General features: G+C 31.1%; 4 protein-coding genes across 4 annotated transcripts in view; all 4 read right to left on the bottom strand.

Moving 5' to 3' along the window:
* Positions 1 to 2,045: 2,045 nt before the first annotated feature.
* On the bottom strand, positions 2,046 to 2,941 carry HELRODRAFT_179073 (hypothetical protein; the record flags this gene model as incomplete). The annotated part of the gene is made up of 2 exons (XM_009027947.1): positions 2,046 to 2,791; positions 2,905 to 2,941. 2 exons carry the CDS (start codon positions 2,939 to 2,941, stop codon positions 2,046 to 2,048), a joined length of 783 nt encoding a protein of 260 aa, XP_009026195.1.
* Positions 2,942 to 7,072: 4,131 nt separating this feature from the next.
* Positions 7,073 to 7,929, bottom strand: HELRODRAFT_179072 (hypothetical protein; the record flags this gene model as incomplete). The annotated part of the gene is made up of 2 exons (XM_009027946.1): positions 7,073 to 7,524; positions 7,833 to 7,929. The coding sequence occupies 2 exons, from the start codon at positions 7,927 to 7,929 to the stop codon at positions 7,073 to 7,075; spliced, it is 549 nt and encodes a 182-aa protein (XP_009026194.1).
* An 847-nt stretch (positions 7,930 to 8,776) lies between these two features.
* On the bottom strand, positions 8,777 to 11,619 carry HELRODRAFT_179071 (hypothetical protein; the record flags this gene model as incomplete). The annotated part of the gene is made up of 3 exons (XM_009027945.1): positions 8,777 to 8,883; positions 9,178 to 9,330; positions 11,352 to 11,619. The coding sequence occupies 3 exons, from the start codon at positions 11,617 to 11,619 to the stop codon at positions 8,777 to 8,779; spliced, it is 528 nt and encodes a 175-aa protein (XP_009026193.1).
* Positions 11,620 to 22,837: 11,218 nt separating this feature from the next.
* Positions 22,838 to 23,576, bottom strand: part of HELRODRAFT_179070 (hypothetical protein) — a gene marked incomplete at both ends in the record, with an annotated part of 1,436 nt that continues 697 nt past the window's right edge. Inside the window, one exon of the mRNA XM_009027944.1 lies at positions 22,838 to 22,884. Coding sequence (XP_009026192.1) covers positions 22,838 to 22,884 — 47 coding nt within the window. The remainder of the gene's footprint in view (positions 22,885 to 23,576) is intronic.

Genomic DNA, 23,576 nt, shown 5'->3' with positions numbered 1-23,576 from the left:
TTTTTGTCGAGGTTGGAGTTATAGGATTATTTGTTTTGTTGATATAATGTTTTATGGTATTATCTATTAATTGGTTGGAATAGTTGTTGTTGATGAAAAACTGCTTTATGCGAATCAGTTCTGTATTGAAAATATTGATATCGGAAGAGATTTTGTATGCCCGATGAATGAAGTTATAGATGACGTTGTTTTTATAGCGGTCGGGGCAGTCCGAATGATTATTTAAGACCTGACCAGAATTAGTCGGTTTAACATAAACCCTCGAAGTTAGCTGTTCTTCTTTTTCTTCAATTAAGCAATCGAGAAAGGCCAATTGTTTTTCGGTGCTAAATTCGATGGTGAATTTGAGATGGGAGTTTGACAGATGATGAACATTTATTGATTTATTACAAATCACCTATGTTTACAACTTACAGAATATATTTCAGAACAACAATATTTCAGGGCATACAAAATCTCTTCCGATATCAATATTTTCGCTGTTAAAGCTTCCAGTTTTAGATAAATATGAACTCAAACAATACCGCCTCGTTGAATGTCTTATAAAGAAGTTAATTAATGCAAAATGGGCAAACAATTTCAATGAAATTTGCATTTCTGAAAACCTCGTTCCTAAATATATATATATATATATATATGTTGGTAATAGACCATAATTTTTACAATATTCTATAAATTCTACCTAATGTTTGGCGTTAATATGTTTGTAGTTCGTTTTTTCGATTTTTCTCACTAAAGTTTTTTGGTGAACGTTTAGTTTATTAAAATTTAAAATAAACTTATTTTTCGAATTCATGCTGCAAATAAGGCCATATTTCGATTCCGAATGAATCATCATCAGTGCTCCTTGCTGTATATATAGGGAAATGTTGACTTTTGTTGACACCTAATTCGCATCAAAGTTCAATTTTACAACACCAAAGTTAATTTTTACAACGTCAAAGTTAATCTTGACAAAGTCAATATTTCCTTATATATACAGCAAGGAGCACTGACGATGATTCATTCGTAATCGAAATATGGCCTTATTTGCAGCATGAATTCGAACAATAAGTTTATTTTGAATTTTAATAAACTAAACGTTCACCAAAAAACTTTAATGAGAAAAATCGAAAAAACGAACTACAAACATATTAACGCCAAACATTCGGTAGAATTTATAGAATATTGTAAAAATATATATATATATATATATATATATATATATATATGATGTGAAGTGAAGTTACTTAAATTGTAGCCTATAAATGAATTTTTACTTTTCATTATCAAATAAACACATTTAAAATCAACCTTTTGTGGAAAACTTCGAAAATTTCTCATTGTCAGGTCTTGATTCAGTACCTGAGATTTTCAAAAAAAATTCATAAAAAGCTGCAGATAAACTGTTTGTCATGTCTCTTCGACTGGATATTAATTCACTATCAACGTACAAAAAAATTTAAACAAATTATTTATTGTTAATTATTATGAAAATTTTTTTAAAAACGGAAAAGAGCGACATAAATCAAACTAACATTAAAAAATTTACTAATAAATTTATACAATTTTTTGTAAAAACATCAAAATCATTAAACCCTAAAATTATACTATCAATAACCCCAAACCTTAAACTCTAACAATAACATAAACATTAGAGGTTAACAATAAACATAAATAATAAACCCAAACAATAAACTTTTGAACTCTAACAATAAACCTAAACAATAAAGTTTAGAAATAAACATAAACAATAAATACATACCTTAAACTCTAACAATAAATCTAAACATTTAACCAAAACAATAAACTCAAACACTTAACCATAACAATAAATCCTAACAAGAAAACTTTATGAAACATGTTCGTAAGTTAATTTTTTATTTTTGTAAGTTTTATGTTCATTACAAGAATGAAAAATTCCCATGTACGAATTCCCATGTACAGCACGTCATATACATTTTCATATTTTGAATACTTCATGCATTATATTATACTATTTCATAAATTATATAAATTTCTATTATAATTAAATTAAAAAGTAAAATTGAATTACCAAAAACAATTTACTTCATCAATGGAATGTTTCTATCTTGTACGTCTCTTGAAGATAAGTTTTTTACAGATTTTGTTTCGGTGTAATTTTGTGACGATATGTAATTTATTTTAGTCATTTCAAAAGCCTTGCTTTTTACTGAATCATTTTGATCTATGTCAATGATTGTTTGATCTGCCCACCTGCTTATTTCTCTAAATTTCTCAGGAGTTAATTTGTACATAGGGCATAAATTTGTCGTTTTTTCGTCGTTTGTATTATTTAAACAATTAAGATGAACGCCATCAAATGAATTATCAACGTTTCTGTTTACCGTGTTGGTTTTACAACAATTTTTTATTTTACCATTATTTGAATTTAACAGTATGTTTTTTATTTCATGTTCATTGTTATCGTTATGGATTATATTGTAATGAAGTACGCTTTCTTTACATGTATTCCCAATCCTTTTACTTTCAAATTTGCTTGGCGTAGGTGTAAATAATTGATCGCAAAATTTTCCTGAATATTTTTTTGCGTTATAAGCAGTAAAATTATCAGAAGAGTTGTTTTTCTGAATCTCAACAGAACTTGCGCCAGAATTTTCTAAAATATTATCAAGTTCTTCTTCGAAACTTATCACGCCAAGATGATTTTGAGTGTCGTCAAATTCACTACTATCATTGAGGCTGACATTCTCCAAGCTCTTGAAATTTGAAATATTTGTATAACTTTCTTTTGATTTTGAAATACTTTTATAGCTTTCCCTCTCAAAACCTATAAAAAACAAATTATGTTAAGTTGGTTACAGGCATTGGAAAATATTTTGATATCATTTTTAAATTGTAAAAATGGTGAAATGGTTTAAAATTTGGTTGATAATAACTTACAATTAAATTTTTTGTTGATCTCATTGTTGCAGTACATGTTGGAACTTCCACATTTTTTTTTGTTGTTTATCGAATGATTTTCATTTTTTTCAGCTTTTAATAAAAATTTTTTTGAAAAAATTAAGACATTTATAAATTTTAGAAACATAAATTAATTTATTGATTAAACCTTGGTAATTAAATTTAAAAAAAAATTAAACAATTTTGATTTAGACGCTTTTGTTGCACCTTGTTTAATAACAGGTGATTTTCCGTATTTAAAATCCAAAACTATTTGAAATGTTGATTCGCATTTGTTGGAAGTTTGTTTGATTGCATAATCTTAAAATTTACTCACACCAAATCATTTTCACTCTGAGCTTTAATAAGGGTGTCGGAATAGAAACAAAATAAACAAAATTGGTCTGACTCTATCATAAAACATTTTTCGACTCCAACTAACTCTTTCAAGAAGTTTCCGACTTCGAATTAATGTTTACATTTTTACATTATAACCTGAAAACGTACTGGCTTATGCTAAAATGAAAACTATTTTTAGAGTTCATTAAACATTAATTAATGTCTTTTCTTCAACATAATGATTCATTTATTTAAGATTTAAAAATAATAAGATGCTATTATTTATATTTTTGCATTAATGCTTGTTGTTTGCAATTGTAAAAAATTCACGTTCATTTTTTGTATTTGCTGCGTAACAAAGCTGAAAATTTACTAATTTTCAAACTTTTCTGTAGGTCTAATGGTTTTTTATTTATTGACAAAACTGCCCAGTGGGCCATAAAGGATCACTTAACTAGACTGAAAAAATAAACGAATTTCAATAAAATGTAGCTTGAAAAATCATAGTTAACATTAATAATGACCATCACTCTCGCGAAATAATATCATAAGAAAAACCATTTAAACAAATTTTGATAAATTGATAGTTATAATAATATTGATAGTTATTTAATAGTTAAAAATTTTTTAAAGTCAACAGAGAGCAGTTGATTTTTGAAGACAGCATATGAGGTTGAAGAGACAACATCTGCTGGCAATCAGTTAATCAATCTTCGTTTAGCGTCCAGAGACCCAGTTTCCCGAGGTAGGACGTTGTTTTCTTTGCCATCAACTTTTTGCGCCAAATTATCAATCAGCTGTATCCATTTCATTTAAATTTAGAGCTTTCATGTCTTGCTCGATTGTTTGCGACTAGGACTTCTTTGTACGGCCTTTGGGACGTGTGCCAGGTACTTCAACATCTGCAAGAGAAGTTATGGCACTGTTTCCACTTCGTTTGACATGACCAAACCACCGCAGACGGTGTTGCCGGCATTTGTCCTTTATATCATCTAAACCAGCACGACGAAGAATTTTGGTAGATTTGATGTGGTCTTTCAGTCTGATTCGTTGCATCCATCGGAGCATTTTCATGTCGGTTTGTTGAAGTTGTTGACCCAGTTAGGTTGTCATTGGCCATGTTTCTGCACCATATAACAAAACCGGACATATCACAGATTTATAAAGTCTTAATTGTAGAAGTAGTGGGATGTAACGCCGCATCAATATAGAGACAAGGAGATGCCATTTATTTCCAGGTGCACGTATGCGTGCTCGAAAGGGAAGTTTCGCCTTTTCAGTACCATCCTAGAACATCGGTTAGATATTGAAACTATTGACTTTCTCTATCTTAATGGCTTCAAAAACATTGCTATTTAGAATTTGTTGTTGTGGATTGATGCAAGCAGGACAAACAAAATTGGACACTTTAGATAAAGTACCAATTATTTTTGAATTTATTTTTGTTTGTGACACCACTGGTTACACTGCTGACACTTGATTAAATTGTTACCTACACCAGCTTTACAAACTGAACAGGGCCATTGTTCAGTAGCTGTGGATTGAATGGGTTCACCAGTGTTCATTGCTTTGGTTTTGCTGATGTTGACTTATGGCAGTTTTTACGACATCTGCTGGCAAGGCATTCCATATTCGAATAATTCGGTTGCTTGCAGAAGAAATATTTAGTTGAGTTGTCACTAAGATTGAAATCACGCAATTTACTTTGATGTCCCCAAGTTGGTAAGGGCAGTGCTGGAATAAAATTACTATTTAGGTCTGTTTGTACGAGGTTTAAAGTATTTTGTACAGAAGGCTTAGATTAGAAATTAACTTCCGACGATCCAAGGTATGCATTACACCTGCATGCAGACAAGTATGGGAGATGATGTAAAGACGGGATAAACTTTGTAAATCTTCTCTGTACATCTTCAATTTTGTTTATTTGGTATTTGTAATGTGGATTCCACACAGATAAAGCATATTCAACCAGAGGACGTACGTATGTGCAAAAGGCTGATAAGTAGGTCTTCATCCTTTAAGGTAAAACATCTTTCGATTAACCGTGCACGAGAGGAAGCTCTATAAGTAATATCGTTGATATAAAGATTCAAATTAAGTTGTTTGTCGACAATTTTACCAAGGTCCTTACAGTGGTCCATGCGCGATAAATCGTGATTATTAATCGAATATTGATGAAAAACTGTATTAGATCTAGTTGAAGAAAGAAATGTGCAATGGAAACATTTGTCGGAAGAGAGCCGTAGCTGCCATTTTGCACTCCAAGCAACTATATTATTGATCACTTGTTGAACTTTGATTGAGTTGGATGAACGGCAGTACAACTTGATGTCATCCGCGAAAAGCAAAATCCTAACAGAATAGGATGAGGTACAGTCAGCTATATCGTTTATGAAAATCAGGTATAATGTGGGTCCCAGGACGCTATCCTGCGGCACAAGTGCTGACAGTTTATCTTGAATCCGAACGAGCTGAGAGCGTTCAGATAGAAAGTTGGTCAGTCAGGAAAGGAGTAATTCTATAAGCCTTTAACCAGTAATTCTATAAGCCTTTAATTTATTAATTAGTTTGTTGTGAGACAAAGAATCAAACGCTTTTCTGAAATCGAAATAAATAACATCACAACTTTCTTTTTGTTGGCGAATGAACATACAATCACTGAGAAATTGTAGCAGGTTAGTGCATGTGGATCAAGCATGCAAAAAGCCATGCTGAAAGTTGGAAATTAATTTGTTGTTTGTTTATGATTTTTTCCATTACCCGGCAACACGAGCTGGTAAGCGAAATTGGCCTGTAGTTACCAAAATTGTTGGATGGACCCTTCTAATGTATTGGAGTGACATTGCCGTTTTCCATCTGGTAGATAATAGATTGTTTTTAAAAGATATATCAAAATTATGACACAGTGGTATTGACAAACTTGAATCATCCATTTTGAGCAAGATATTGGGTATACCATCTGGTCCTATCGAGGAGATGCTCTTTAAACCACGCAAAGTTGTATACACCATCTGAGGGGTGAAACTAACATCTTCTAACAAGTCTGTAATGCGAGATGGCAAGGAACAGTTAATGTTATTGTCGATTGTAAGCACAGAAGCAAAATATTCGTAGAATGCACCGGCCATTACCAACGGATCGTAAGTTATGCTGTTATCGCTTAATCTTAAATTGCTGACATGTGATCGAGAAAACAGTTTTTTGTTGACGTATCGATAAAAACCTCTAATATTTGATTTGGATAGTAGATTTTGTTCACTGGTTATTCGGTAGTACTTGGTTAAGTTTGAACATTTTTTCGACATTGTCATATACAGCTCTTTATCATACAAGCAGGAAGAGAGTTTCCATTTTCTCCAAAATGAAGTTTTACTTTGTAGGAAAGACGTAGAGAATTACGAACTGCCTGTTTACGAGAACTTTTTTTGTAAGTTTGGGGAACATAAGTTGATACAGCAATACTGATTATCTCCTCAAAAATCTCCCAACAGGTATTAACGTCGAAGCAGTACTGGAAAAGGTTATCCCGGTTTGTACTCATAAAGTAATCGTTCATCCCCAAGAAACCTGTTATGTTGAAGTCGTAGAAAATTTTGTTTTGACTGGTGTTCATCACGTTCCGGGCAGTATAGCTGACTTCGAATGTGAGGCAGTTATGATCGCTAGATGCAAACGAACAGGACACATTCAATACTGTAAGTAACATCGGATAGAACCAAGTTCAAAATGTTCCTCGAGTCGGCCTGTCAACAAGCTGATGTAAACCTAATTTGTTGAAAAGTTCAATAAATGTATTGTAAATAGAATTATTAGGTACGGAGTAATTATCTCAGATAATGTGAGGAAGGTTGAAATCTCCCATCAAGCATACAACGTCACTTCTGCAGAATTCTTTTATACAACGTGCACTATCGAAAGCATATTGTTCCGCCGAAAGGTCAAAATCACCACTACGGTAGAAGGAGATAAAACTATAATTTTTGGTTGAAGTAGGAACATCAATAAAGACAATCTCGATATGAAAATACATAGATGGTACTGAGACGACTTTGTAGGAAACAGTATCTTTAATGATGAAAGCCACGCCGCCACCACGTGCTTCATGATCTTTTCGAACAAAACCAGGAGGCAAAAACAGATTGTCAGGATCATTTGGAGTGAGCCAAGTTTCAATAACAGAAAATATTTCAGGATCAAAAGTTGACAAAAATAAACTAAGGTCATTTGTTTTCTTCTGGAGGCTACGAACGTTAGCCAGGGCCCAAACGAAGTTTTCTATTTCTAGTTAACTGAACGAAAGGGCTGGTAATTCGCAGGTTGGTTGTTATTAGTTTTATGAAGACGTCATTCCTGTCTTTTGAGAAACGCTTGATCTGCCTGTCTCTTAGAAAGATCGGGATTAATGTAGATATTTTTTGTCGCTGGTGATGACCGTTGAATCTTCGAAGATGCAATCAGGTCATCAGCTGCTGATGCGTTTTTTAAAGTCACACACAATTTAGACTTTTCAATGCGACGTGTTTTTACAATCTGGCGTTTGACAGGAAGGTGGTTTTAACTAATTGACGAAACCATATCTTTTTCATTACCTCGCTGTACGAGTTCAAGCCCGGAAATGATGACATTTTTTGAAAGTTGCACTTCATTTTTTCGTTCTTGCTCAACAGTCCAAAGAGCTCTTGTCATGGTATCAAGCATTGGAGTTTCGTTAAGTTTTATTACTTTTTGTTGGCATGCATGTTTGTTTTGCACTTCTAATGAAATCCTCCAATTTAATGTAAGCATGATTGTAATTTGTGGGTTATTCGGCGCCTTTAACAATGTACACAGAAACAGAATGGCATCGTTTGTGGGGAATGCTTGTTTAATTTATTATTAATCGTTAAATTTGTATATGTAATATTTCCATATTAATAATTTACTTTTTATGCGCCGTCATAGACCGTTTCCTTACCAGACCGTTTTAAAATAAGAAGCATTGAAAAATTTTGAAGGATTCTGTATAAATTATAGTAATAAATAAAGTAAACGGATTAGAAAATATTTAATAAACTTTAGAGTGTTAAAAACATTTCTCTCTCAAAAAAAATCATAAAATCATCTCTTTCCAATGCCAAATTCTAGATACTCTACTATTCTGTTCCAACCTTTCATACCTAAATAATGACATAGGGAGTATTCTTAAAATCTAGCTGTTGAACTTCAGCAATCTCATCTGATTTGGCTAATAATTTAATATCTCAAACAGTTTTTAACATCTATCATCACTATTGAAGGTGACGTAATATTGTTCCATATAGTATTTTTTTGTAAAATACTGGAGTATAAAAAATTATGACTGAAATATTAATAAAATGAATATTAAACTTTCGACAAAATTCCTATTTGGAATTCAGCTAATAATTTAATATCTCAAAGAGTTTTTAACATCTATCATCACTATTGAAGGTGACGTAATATTGTTCCATATAGTATTTTTTTGTAAAATACTGGAGTATAAAAAATTATGACTGAAATATTAATAAAATGAATATTAAACATTCGACAAAATTCCTATTTGGAATTCAGCTGCCTTAAGTTCCGACATTCTGGTTGGGTTGCATTTGATGAAAACAGAAGTAATCAAATTAAAACTTCTGTCTGTCAAAAATATCATTTTATATTAATATATTAGATATAGACATTAAAAAGCAAAATTGGGCATAAACTCAACCAAAAGATTTTTACGACGAAAATGATTTTTTTAGTTATTTTCAGAGTAATATTAAACGTAAGCGGTTATTGTGAATCCAGTAAAATAAATTCAATAAAATGACATTTATTAAGCATTAAATAAATTAAAATTCTTTGCTCCCGCCTCAAGATAGATTGAATTGAAACATGCGAAAAACATTTGTGGGGTATGTTTGAATGAATAATAGTTAAAAAACAAACTGGGTAAATATTTCACAAGAGACTTATTAGCGTCGGTGTTAGGGACCCACACTCCAACTCCCTGCCACGACAACTGATCTGAGCTTGATGAAGTAAGAGAAAATTTGTCTGACAGTTGAGAACGAGAAACTTTTGTGAACGATTCCATCAAATCTGAAATTGTTAAACAAATTTATTTTTTATCTTTTTATGATAGCAAAGAAGTAAGCAATATATGTCAAAGAGTTTCAAAATTTCATATTACCCTAAAAACGCCAGTAAAATGAAAATTTTATTTTTTATTCAGGATTTGATTTAAAAAATGAAATAATTTTTATGAATTTTGTATGATATGAACACGTTTTTGAAAATCAGATTATAACTCACAATTTTGTTAAAATAAACTACATCGAATATTGTATCTTATATATGTAATTCATTCATTTTTCAAATTACGTATTTGACTTTAACAAAATTCTTAAAATTTAAATTGTTTGTAAACATTTTTGGAAAGACTAGACAGAAAAAATTATTTTCTTTGTCATGAAAATAAATAGGAACCTCCGTTCCTTTGTTGCTCCATAACCTTCAGATTCAGATATCCAGCCTGATTCGGATAGCGCTATCAACTATAGTATAAAAGAAGTTTTTGCTTTGACTGAGTTGGGTTGGGTTACAATTTTGAATATTTTTTAGTAGAAGGAAATTTCAGATGTGTGAACTGTGTTGATGGTTTAATTCTGGTTAATGTGCTAAATCGGTTGCAAAAAACGGAAAAGTTTTTTACTTGCATTTTTCAGTAGCGTGTAAAAATTTACATTTGAAATTGATGTATTAAATTTAAATTCAATGTTTGGAACAAAAAATATTTTAAAAAAAGTTTAAGAAATTCTTAAATTATAACAAATCGAACGATTCAAACTGAAATAGAAAAATATATCCATCTTGAAACCTTTTCAAAATTTACATTTTGAAAAGCTACCCGGTTATCACAAAATATAATTGAACAAAATTAAGGCTTGAACAATTAAAAAATGCTTCCAATTTACATTGAAAAAAACGTACGCAAAGTCAGCAAATCAAATATTTATTTAAAAATTGTTGGATCAAAACTTGATTTAAAAACGATAAATTAAAATTATTAAAGTTACATACAAATATCCACTTTTTTTCACACCAGAAAATAACATTCGATAGAATTTGGTAAAAATAATTGACACGTTTAGATAAATAAATAAGCAAATATTCCTTCACTTAGAATAATAATTTGTAAACATATGATTAAAAACAATATATAATCGATCGAAATAGTGAAGCCAAGCTGAAGAGCAGGTGCAAACTGAACGTAAGATATGCGCCGAGCATGTTTATTACATATGACGAGGAGAAATCTATGGGTGTATAAAGTGTTATACAATGCGTCCACATGTGTATGATGCACGTGTTCCATCAATATTGTTGAAAGTTTTAAAATTATACAAAATGTTTTTATAAAGCATTGAAATGTTGACAAGCATGATACATGCTCTATAAATAGTGTCAGAATTATGAAATAAAACTGACTAAAAATACTTCAAAGTCTTTCAACGCAAAATTTATTCACTCGATAGGGAGCCTGATGCAAGTTAATTTACTCGATAGGTGACAAGACGATTTTTTGTTTGTTTTGCAATTTAGAAGACGTCATAAATTATTACAAATTATTTTAAAATTTAATTAGTAGTTTTTTTGATTAATTGGACATACCTTGGAAATTTTTATGTTTAAAAACACCCGAAACAAAATCTTATTTTGCTTTGATATAGAGTTTCTTTACCTTATCTTTTAAGTGGAAGAGAGTGAAAAGGGCAGAGAGTCCGCACTGGGTTGACTAGTTAGGCAGCTTCGAATAATCGGTGCCTATTCTGGTCCCTAAGAGACTTAATTCCATATTCTATGCTCATTAGCACGGAGACGTGTCTTAAGTTCTCGAAAAGAGTCCGCCTTGAGTTCACCAGTTAGGCAGCTTCGAGTAATCAGTGCCTATTCTGGTATCTAAGAGACTTAATTCGTGATTCTATGATCATTGGCATAGTTTCAGAAACGTCTTAAGTTCTCAAAGTGGATTTAGTACGAGACCATTGAAAACAATTCTGGCCAGTGAAAACAGGCCAGAATTGTGCGAACAGGCCAGAATTGTGCAAAAGCCGACCGACTGGCAGACAGGCCTAGTGAAAACAGGCCCTTGGTCGTGCGAAAGCCGACCAAACTCGACGGCCCAGTGAAAACAGGCCAGGGTTGTGCGAAAGCCGACCGACAGGCCCAGTGAAAACAGGCCTTGGATTCTGTGAAAACGAATCCGCCTCCTTCTTTTGTTTCTTGTGCTATTTGTCGACCTAGGGTTCTTTGCTGGATTCTATACTCATTGGTATAGTTTCGCACGCAGCTTGCAATTTCCATAGGCTCCGATTTTTCTGCATTCATTTTATTTATTTCTCGGAGTTGTATCGACACCACCATCGGTCACACACGTCGAGGTTGTACGATTAAACGGCAAGAAACATATCCCAAGTCGAAGACCCAACAAGAAGAAGTTCTAATTCCTGTATTCCAGTTTGTTCATTGACATTATTATTTTTTTTACATTATTATAGAGTTCATTTAGTTCAATTCTTTTTTTTTCATTTACTTCCGTCGATTAATAAAATTGTTATCGAATATTTTTACGCGTTCGTGTGTTACTCAGTAAAATCATATAATTCGAAAAAAACCCAGTGCCACACAGGACTGGTCGAACTCACGATAAAAATATACACAAAAATTATTGTCGGACCATAAAAAAGATTCCCTGAGAATGATAGAGGAAGAGATTACCTCACCACAAGTTGCTTTTAAAATTTCCGACAATATTGATGGATCGAAAACTGTGTTAACCTGTTATTTACAGGTTTGGATTGTTGGGGGGAAATTAAAAAAAGTTTTGTCCGAATAAAACAAGACAACGCATAATAACTCCTTCGACATAAATATAATTTTCTTGTTCCTATCGGTAGAAATGTTTTCCAAAATGTGACTTGTATCTCATGTCAACCTCTCACAAGTTCATTGAAGAACGTCGTTGAACGTTTCATAAATGGTGCTATGACAATAGATTGATCATGGTTGGTTTGTAACCTTACTAATTTTACGAACGTTAACGATATTAGCGGCACTACTCAGGAAGCGGAAATAAATCGTTTCTTGTTATTTTTGAATTTAAAAACAAATGCTTAAAACAAAAATTAATTTAGAAACTTAGAATAAATGACGTCATTTTCATTATCTATCTGTTTTTATAATTTATTCTCTTTTTATGCCTTTTTGCAGAGTGAGTTGTTCGAAGTCTGTTTCCCGTTAAATTTTTTCACTAGAAAGACAAATTTTTACACCACCGAATTCGATGGTTGATAATTAACATTTCAAAATGACGAGGTTTAGAAGCTAGAAGAGAGTTATTGAGTATTCATTCATTTCAAACATTTTATACTATAATGATATCTTAATGGAACTTTTTATCAGTTTTTCTTAGCATTAAAAGTGATTTACTAGTTGTTGTTGTTGTTGCTGCCCTTCCTAGGGGTCGGACGAAGGTTCCAGGCGAGGCCTGAGCCAGTTCGCCACCGCGACCGGGTTTCTTCACAGATCTATTGGATTGAGGACAATGGGATTCTGTGGACAGCTGAACAGATGTGGTACATCGTCCGGATGTGTTTGGCAGAAAAAACAGATGTTAATGTGTCCACTGTCTATTCTATTCTTGTAGCTGTTCAGAAGGATACTGTGGCCGGATCGGAGTTGAGCGAGGGTCCGCCTGGTTGCCCTTGATAGGGTTTCCTCCGATTTGTCTATTTTAGGGGTTGGTAGTGGCCACCCATTGAGCAGTAACGGTGCCTGGTACGACTCCGCGGCGGCTTTGGCGGCGTTACTATGAAGAGTGTTGGAGGCGGCCTTTAGAGACTTGTTGTTGATGTTCGCTGGAAAGCACCACTTCGACCGTTGATGACCATCTTGAGATGAGAGTGTCCTTCATATCTCGGTGAGGTCGTGGTTGAGTGGTAATGATGTTGCGCGGGTGGCTTGGTTTGTAACACTGTAGAAGGAATTGTGAGGATAGCAACTCGGAGTGCTGCTTCACTGTTAACATCTGGCATTTTGAATGTAAATGCTGCTCAGAAGTGATTCCGTGGCAGCCTGTAATCAGTCGTAAAGCAGCATTCTGAGAGCGTTGTAGTCTATTGAGGCTTGAGTTGGACGTCAGAGGGGACCCGGCCGGGCAGGCATACTCAATTGTGGAACGCCCAATGGCTTTGTATGTCTGTAGGAGTGTTTCTTTATCCTGGCCATATGTGGTGCCGCTGAGAGCCTTGAAAATATTGTTTCTTTTGATGGCCTTGACCGTTGCCATTTTGTGGTGTTGTGAGAACGACAGCATTGTGTCCAAGGTTAGTCCTAATATTTTCGGGTTGTGTTCCAGCGGTAAAAGCTGGTTGTTTATCTTAATTTGGGGATGGTAGTTGTATTGCGATGTATGAGATGTGAAGAGTGAAACTGTTGATTTAAAAGTGGAGATTTCTAAATTTCTGCTATTGAAGAAATCATATAACTTCGGAAGATAGCAATTGTGCCGGCGGGTCAAAATATCTGCACCCCCTCCCAACCTCGGATGTCAACCGGTGATTTACTAGTTGAAGTCATCGTTGGCAGAAATTACAAGGAAAGAAGAATTTTTTGAATTCAAATGATAAATCCAAAAATGAAATTATAAAATCGAAAAAAAATCATACAACTTCTTTGATAATTCTAACATCAAAAAGTCATAGCGTATTAATCGAACTGGTTGTATTATCGAACTTCTTCATGTTTCATCCTAACAGCTGTGTGTGTGTGAGTGTGTTCTTGCAAGCTATCGGTTATGATAATGAGCAATCAAAGGTGCGTGTCTGCGTGTATCAATGAATGTGCTATTAAATAAGAGCGCTTCGTAAATCTGTTCATCTAGTTTCTTTATTAACTTGCTATAATTGAGTAGCAAATTTTTATATTATGTTTTTGTCTGTTGAAGATGAGTCTCATTCGCATTATCTATTATGGAACTTAAGTATAAAAAACAAATAAAATATCAAATAAAATCAGACAGGTGATAAACTACATATAGGAATCATTCAATTCAACAATTCAATTATATACATATAGACAAAATATATAGGCTCTTGCATTATAAAATATACCTACATTTTATAATCTACAATCCTGTGCAAAAGTATTGCACATTTAGCAAAAAATTTCCGATCGCTAGACGTTGTAAATTATGTATAATAAATTTACAAAGCAATTTTTTCAAAGAATTATGTTATATATAAGTTAAATAAACGTAATTATTCCAAATTAAACATTAATTTAGCGACGTGACGATTAATCACACGCAGTTACGCCACGCTGAGTTTACTTGCTAAAATTCTTTAAAAATATCAAGTGTACAATACTTTCGCACGGGACAATAATAATAATTTGAGATAAAACAGGAACAATAAAACATTTTAGTTCAACAAAAATTTCTCAAAAGAAGTTTAAACTTTCTTTAATTTTAATTAAGTTATTTGTTTTTTATAAATACAAAAATTTGAATAGGAAACATACATTCTAAAAATATGAATGAACGCTGGGGTCTTTTTCATAATTTTGATAAGTTTTTGGGTACTGCCACATTAGCATAAACAAGTCACGTGATTTTCCGTTAAACATTTTAGTGTGTTAGGCTAATTGAGAATGTGTTCTAAAATTATAAATTGTATGAAACTATCATAACAAAACTCAAGACGTTAGTATAACTACAGGTTAAAAGTGAATTTAATGTCTTGACTGTGGTTTTGAGGTTGGAGCGTTTGTAGTTTTGCGATGAAATTTTATACAATCTTTTTCTAAACTTTTAAATAAAAATACTATTCAAAACATTAAAAAACATTATACATATTTAAATTAAAGCATTAAAAATTATACTCATATGCATGTGTATGTTATGATCAGTGGTTTTCGCGCGTATTCATATACGCTGTGCGTGTTTGTCGTTGACACCTCTGGAAAGACAAAATTGTCTCAACCTTTTAACCTTTATACATATAATGTTTAAATTGATACTGATTACCACTAGATTGACGAGTATTTATTTTTAAACTATGGTGATTAAATAGAGTTAACTTATGTTTATTATTGTTTAATTTAAACAAAACGAATTTAATTTAAATGAAACTTTGTGGAAAGAAACCCTGAATCACTAGTGACACCACTCGACTGAGAAACAAATTATCACTGAATAAAACGAAAATAAGATCAACTCCATGCAATTAACACGTGATTGTAAAATTGTTATATATATATATATATATATATTATATATATATATAATATATATATATATATATATATATATATAATTTGGTACGAGGATTTTAGAAAGACATGTTTGATTAAAAATAATACCCCAATTTTTAGATATCTGCTTTTTAAATAAGACTTTAACAAGACGTAATTTATCAGACTCATAATTATTTAAGTCCGTGATTTGGCTGACGGCCGTTTCGGCTATTGCCATCGTCAGAGCTTAAAATTACATGGGTTAATTATTTAGTTTGAATATTGAATTGAATTATATGAAATATTAAATCAATAAAATCAATTAAAAGTTACTGATAAATATGGCCTTTTTTATTACACTAAAATAAGAGTTTAATTAGTTATTGTTGATTCAACATTTTTTTTAATTTTCGATAATCTACATTTGTTTAATTTTTTTTACATTTATCAATGATTAAAATTACTAAACCAGAATATGTATTGAATACTAGCTATTATATACATCATCATCGACCGCTTGCTTGTTTCTGTGATCATTGCTTCTCACCTGCTTCGTTCATTGGTGGTCCTTGCTATACACGTTAAAATTGATAGGGGTCCGCAAGATCAAAAAGTATGAGAAGCACTGTATTAAATGACATCTTTAGAACAAATTCAGTTATTTAATGCGGAAGTTACTAAAGTGATACATTGATAAATTGTTTAATCTGTTTTAAACATTTTCAGTTTAAAACGTTGCAATATGAATTATTATGAATAAAACCGTAGTTATTTAAATAACGTTATTCAGTAAAATTTGGCATAGACAAGTGCAGAAAAGAATAGCTGTAATAATGCCTCACATGTTCTTTTTTATTATTAATAGAGAATTTATATGGCGCTCTTTATTATTCAGAGACGCATCTTGAGCTTGGTGGAATTGAAGCATGAAGAATCATATACTTACGAAATTGTTGAACAGTCATTCCTGGTTGACGCAGACTGTCCGTCAAACTGTTCCAAACTGTTCGACCTGTGACTGCAAAACCACGATTGGCCACCACCAACCGTGTCTCCGGCAACGACAGAAAAAATTTATATCGTCTGAACGTGTCGGAAAATGATGAGCTGTTTTAGACCGTTTAATCATTTAAACAACCCAAGGAAATAGCATTTATAGTATCTTAACCATAAGCAAATGATTTTTTTTAAATAAAACAATGTGAGCAGAAAAATGATATTGATATATAAAAATAGAATGCAAATGCAGAATTTCTGGTTAAAGAATTTGTAAAAATCTCAGAGTTGCATGTACTGAAAATTTATTTTTAAGCTGTTTCAAAAAGAAATTTTACTTCAACGTTATTTGCAGAAATATTTTCAAACTGCGATAGTTAATATTTTAGTTTGAATATTTGTTATTCGAAAAAATTTTAGAATTTCCTAAAACCCTATTTATCCTAATAAGTGGTACAAAATTTAAAAAGTAATTTTTATTCTACATCACTTGTACAATTTGTTATTTTTCAGGCCACAACTACTTTTACGTTTTCTGCATTGGATTAAATTTAAAAGATTTTTAATTATTTTTTGAACTGCTTTCCCAAATGAATGTTGCATATTTTTATAGGATAAATATTCTAAACCAGATTTCCATTTACTTTACCCTTTCTCGCTGAATAATTAAAATTAATTCATCAAACAAAACTAGGCATATTGTTTTAACCATGGATATATAGTAATACTTTTTAACTTTATTATTTTTGAAAATGCGTCAGTTAAGTTATCAGTAATAAAATTTTTTGATGAATTGTTTATATATTTTTTAAGAATTAAAGAATTTTAAGACGAATGCTAGTTTTGAAGGTAATTTCGTTGATTTTTTAACGTTCTAAAAACCTTAACGTAAAACCTTATATTTCAAATTGGATAAGCTGACATTAAGTCCTACAGTTTCTCACTCTAGTGATGTCTCCACTAAGAGGTGTGTCTGTTTATGGCGCAATCACTACAAATTGAGCAGTTTCTCTTTAGGTTAGCACTTTAAATAAAGTTAAACATTCAAATACATTCATTTTTTATTAGAGGTCTTTATCTCAAACTCAAAATGAGTAATTAAAAACTTTTGAAAAAATCGACATGTCTATAATCCGTCTAAAGCATCCGAATATAGATAATAATGTTCAACCCTAATATTAGCCTGAATGTTGAGAGCTGGAAATTATTGCTAAATTCGAATGCCACGAAAACGTTAGTATGAACGATAACATTTGAAAAATAAACAACATAGGAGGGAGCAAACAGTAGCAATAACCACTATAGTAAAATTGTTACGTATTTAGTAGTTTTTTATATCTAAATCAATGGGTAGCACTGAATAACACAAATAAAAATCGCAAACATTTTTTAACCGTGGATTCCACTAGTGACGCAACAACACAATTACTTAAGATCCATTAGTGCTCTTGAAAATTTTGAAGACCGTTCACCATTCAGGAAAAAACACAATTTTTATTATAGAGCCACAAGCAATGGGCCATAATCCAAATAAGTAATTTTTAAAACACTAATAATAATAAATAATTATAACAAAGAAATAGACATTTACTGGTTTTAAATGATCTCTAAATGGGAGTGTTATCTTAGCGTGAGCCTGTTTTTTCAAATTTTAATCAAAAAATAGGAAATTAATTTGGAGCAAGAACATTTTCCAAGCAATAAGAATTGAAAAATTTTTATTAGAAGGGCGGAAAATGTTTAGTTGAAAAGCAATACCATATTTGTTTGGTTGGATACCATCGGTTGGATTCTTGAAGTAATATTCAATTTTTAATGCAAATTAGTAATTAAATAATTAGTGGCATTGGTAAAGATTTTTTAAGTTTGTGAAAAAAACAATTTTTAACGCTATAAAAAAGTGCTTGAAATTTAATAAAGCATTTAAAATTTATTTCAAATTAAATTAATGTAATGGATAAACTCGACAATTATAAATGTTGTCAATAATTATTAACTGCACTATAAAACTAAAGTCTTACTTCAATCTTGAAAATGAAATAAAACCGAATTTAGCCACATTGAAAAAACTCTTGAATTGGAAGAATAAAACGTTTTTCTTTCAAAATCTTCTTGTTATCTGGCCTTCATCGGCTGACATGTTGTCGATAGTTTGATTATATCGTGCACCATCATGATGTGATGCACTGGCACTACGCATCTCAATTCTTTTTCCATCTTACAGAGAACGCTTAAATGTTTCGTTCAGAAATTTTTTATATTTTCAAATGTTTGTGTGGTTTGTGTGACTCTCAGTCAATAATTTTGTAATTTTAATCAATTGTAAAAACAAGAAACAAATGGTTTACGATGAAAATTGCACTGGAGACTCAAAAATTATTAAAATTAAAAAAATTATTTTTAAATTAAAAAAATTATTTTGCTACTGCGAAATAATATTCAAAAGTTCGGGTGATTTAAGTGATTTTCGTTGATTTAGTTCTAATAATATCAGTTGGGAGTAAAACTTCACACTGTTATTTTCATTAACATTTTATCATTGTGACAAAGTTATTTTTTACACATTGCAATAAAATCAAGTGCTAACCACGCTTTGATTTCTTTAATTTATTTGATTGTTACATAGTAAATGTAAAATCATTTCCTTCTTTATGGTAATAGTCGACAGAAACGTTAAAATGACATTTACAATTTTGTTTGCTTGCACTGTTTGTTTTCAATATTTGACAAATTATTAGTGTTGTTTGAGACTACTACATCCATCTCTGCATCCAGCCCTCTCAACGATCTGTTTGCCTAGTGTCAGCACTGAACTTTGCATGACCTGCAAATGCTCGTCAATACAAAACAGACATAAAAAAATTCGAACGAAAAATTATTCTTAAAGAGAAAACACATACAGTTTATATTTTCATAAAAACAACCAAACAAGTATTAAAAATTGTGTTTGATTATTTTAAACACCTAAAACAAATACATTTCTTGAGCTAGAAAATTACGATTTTAAATGAATTGCAAATTGTTTTAAAGACGATTCTTATAGTTTATTTATCAGCGTTACGAAAATAAAAGTCTGTCTTTAAGATAGAATTTGTTATATAGATTGAAGGTTCACGAAATAAAATTAAGAAAACAGTATTTCTCTACATGATAAATTTTTTAATACTTCATCAAAACTCTTTTGAAATTGGTCACTAAATTTAAAAAAACAAGTTTCAAAGATATGGTGTTAAAAATTAATGCTAACATATTAATATTAAAAAATGCGTAAATTTTCAAACACAGTTGTTAAACATATAAATTTGGATATATATATACATATATATATATATATATATACATCTGTATATATATATACATATATAATATATATATATCTGTATATGTTCAAATTTCATTTTACATTTTAAATTAATCTTGTAATGATAGATGATTATTTCTAGTTAATGAAGATGATTATTTACTTTTATATTAAACAGAATAATATAAGTAGCATAAGCAAACATGACAAACATCGTTTAAACAAACATGCTTCATTCTGATTGGATGATTTGTCTACATCTCTCTCCTTATTGGTTCCTCTCCGCCAATGAGGTTTAGGAACATTTATATGCGAATTCTCCATGAACTCGCATTGAATCGTGATCGGTTTCTTTAAAATATTAAAAAACACTAATCGCAGTGCAGTCTCTAGTGAAAGATTGAAAGACATCAGAACACGTGTGCACTGCTTATTTTTCACTGAAAATGTTTGTGATTTCATCTTTTGAAATAAATTTAAACGGATTTAAATAGAACAATTAAGAGAAGAAATATTTTTAAGTCTAAACGCAATTTGGCCAAAGACAAGTGGAAACCGGTTAGTAGTTTTTATCAATTTTATGTTTACGGAGAAACAATTATAAATTACTCATATATTTATTAATAACTTAATGTATTTTATGTTATAAAAATCAATTTTAATAATGTTGTTTCAAGAATTGTCATAGAAGCAACCAAATTCAAACAGCAAATCATTAAATTCATAAAAGACTTTTAAATTCATTTACTGATCAGTAGCATAAGCATGAGAATGTTTTTCTTCTTTCTACTTGCATGGAAGATGTCATCTGGTTGCTGGGATTGTCGAACTTTTTGTTTTTATGACTTGTGATCTTAATTCGTGGGTGAGGTTAGATAACCATTTCCATCAGGAGAGTTATCATCAGAATTTTCGATGTTGATGCGTTCTTCTGAGGACATCCTGTTTCGATAAATGCCTCCCTGGTTGGCAAAATTATTTCGGTGAAGCGTTTCAAATTACCTGTTCAAATTATCAAACAATCACACATCCATTTTTTTTTATTACTTATTCACTCCATAATCTTTAAATCAAACTCTAACATATGCAGAATCAGTAAAAATTTCCAAATAAACTTTTTAAGTATAAATCAATCCATTCAACCCATCTATATTAAAAATAAAACATAACTTAAAAATTTCTAGTAGGAAAAAAGTTTTTATTTACATGAAATCTGAAACATAAAATCTTTATGTGAGCATTATTTGTTTAAATACTTTTCGGTTCGTTCATTTACATTGTGTTAGGCACAATATGACAAAGGTTCAACATTTCTTTCGAGGCATTAGATGTAGTAGAAATCAGCTGGGCATTGACATTTTCAAAGTGAAAAATTTTCACTAAATCTTTGTGTTTCAAAATTTGCTACTAATATATATATATATATAAAGGGTGTAAATCAGTGTTAAATCATATTTAACAGTTGTTATCTTTTAGCAAATTATTAAATAATTGAATACACGTGTGTATTTTATTGAAAAAAAAGCAAAAATATCTTTCGTTATAATTAGAATTATAGTAATTTAAGTTATGAAAACAATTACATTGACTGATTTTGAGTGTTTTTAAACTATTTTTTTTTATCTAGTAGTGATATTGAAATAAAATTATAATGCAAAAGTTGAAAATTTTTTTTGAGTGTCGTTTCGAATGTTGGGTCGGAGTCAAAATTTTGTACTCGGTCGGAGTCGGAATTTTTTGAGTGGCCTGTCGGAGTTTAATAGTTTTCATTCGACTTTTGTCAATTGTCAAAAATCGTCAAAAATTTGATTTGTTTTTTCATTCTAAAAATAATTTTTGACCTCGTGTTTTTAAATGATATATATGTATAGCAATATGCAATCATTTTTAAAACTAAAAATAATGAGAATAATGTCACATACTTTTCTTTCAGTAATGTTTTATATTATAATGTAATTTCACTAAGATATACAATTACATTGACTGATTTTGATTTTTTAAGTATATTTCATTTGGTACTCATTAAGTATTATTATGAAGCGAAAGTTGAAAAATATTTTTGTGAAAATTTTTTTTCCGACTCCGTGGTTTTCTAAAATGATATTGACATGAAAATCACAGAGTCATGCTATAGAAAAATTAAATATCCTTTGTTAAAATTTTAATTGCTTCAATCTTTTGATAGGATTTTTTTAATTTCATTTTTAAGGTAATGGTGATTTTATTTGCTTCTGCTGCTAATTTTACTGTTTTCGTTATTAATTGATATGGCTTCTTTGTTTGGGCTAATTACTTTGGTGTTATGTTTTATTGCTTCGGTTTTATGTCTTATTGTGCTTATTTTATTGGTACCTATCATTTACTTGTACTTTGAAAGGACTTTGGTCGATGTTACTTTTTTCAGTGTCTTCATCGATTCCAATGGTGTTATTAGTATATTTCATACTTTCATATTTCATTAATATTTTATACTTCTTGTCGGGAGTATTGTTGATTATCCGGGGTTGTTTTATGTCGATGAGAATGGCTTCGGGAATGGAAGAAAAAAAGGGAATGGCTAGAATTACAGTACATTATTTTGGCGTTGTTATCAAGAATTTCTCTTGTAATTTCAATATTGCATGTGTGTTCTAAGTGTGTTTTTATAGAACTTTCCATTTTGTGCATGGTCAGACGTCTGGTTAGCGATATTGTTGTAACTTTGATATATGAAACATTCTGACATGCACAGCCGTACACACACACACACACACACACACACACGCACACACACGCATACATACATACGTACATACATACATACATATTCATGTTCACATTCAAAGCCGGCTGGATTGTTTTAATTTCCTGATTATTTTTGCTAAATTCATAGATTTTAAATTGTTTTTATAGATGATTTTTGGGGTCATCGGCTGTAATTTTGTCCCGGGTTTGTTTTTCCGTCATTTTTTATCCTTTTTTTGCCCTGCCTCGGCCAATTTTCTCGTTTTTTGTTTTATCAATACTATAATTTATTCACAGCTCATAGCTGCTACAGGTCACCGGCCTGCGCCAGGTGTGAGCTGTTTTTATTATTATCGGAAAGTTCACTACATTTTAACTTATTTACCTTCTACCGACATTTATTTTTAATTTATTTTTGAAATTAAAATTTAAAGTTTAAATTAAAATTAAAATTTATTTATAAAAAAAGAAATTTCCTAAACCAATTTTTACAATCTGTGTAAAAAAAAATAAACTATAAGGGAGAGATTGGGCCAAAGTTTGCTGCAATAGTTGTCTCCTCCCACACTGTTACCTAGGTTTTTGTATTCACTCATTCACTCATTTGCTCACTCACTCATTCATTCATCAATAAAAAAAAGAAAAGAAAAAAAAATATAAATAAAAGTTGAAACACTGGTTAAATATTTAAAGATAATTCAGTCACTCATCCGTTCGCTCGTTCATTCATTCCGTCACTCATTCATGTATTCATTCATTCATCCATTCGTTCGGTTGTTTATTCATTCATTTATTTATTCACTCATTCATTCTTTTTTTCCATCACTCGTCCGTTCAGTAATTAGCTCATTCATTCCCCCATCATTCACTCATTCATTCGTTTGTTCGCTGGCCCGTTCCTTTAGTCATTCGCTTGTTCATCCATTCATTCATCCATCCACCCCACTTGGTTTGTTTCCTTTCCCTCGTTTCTTGGTTGTTTTTAATCACAGATGGCTCCAACGTTACAACAGTGCCCCGTCTGCTTAAC

This window comes from Helobdella robusta (assembly GCF_000326865.2).
Source record: "Helobdella robusta unplaced genomic scaffold HELROscaffold_52, whole genome shotgun sequence".
Lineage (NCBI taxonomy): Eukaryota > Metazoa > Annelida > Clitellata > Rhynchobdellida > Glossiphoniidae > Helobdella > Helobdella robusta.
This window is presented reverse-complemented; position numbering and strand designations above follow the sequence as displayed.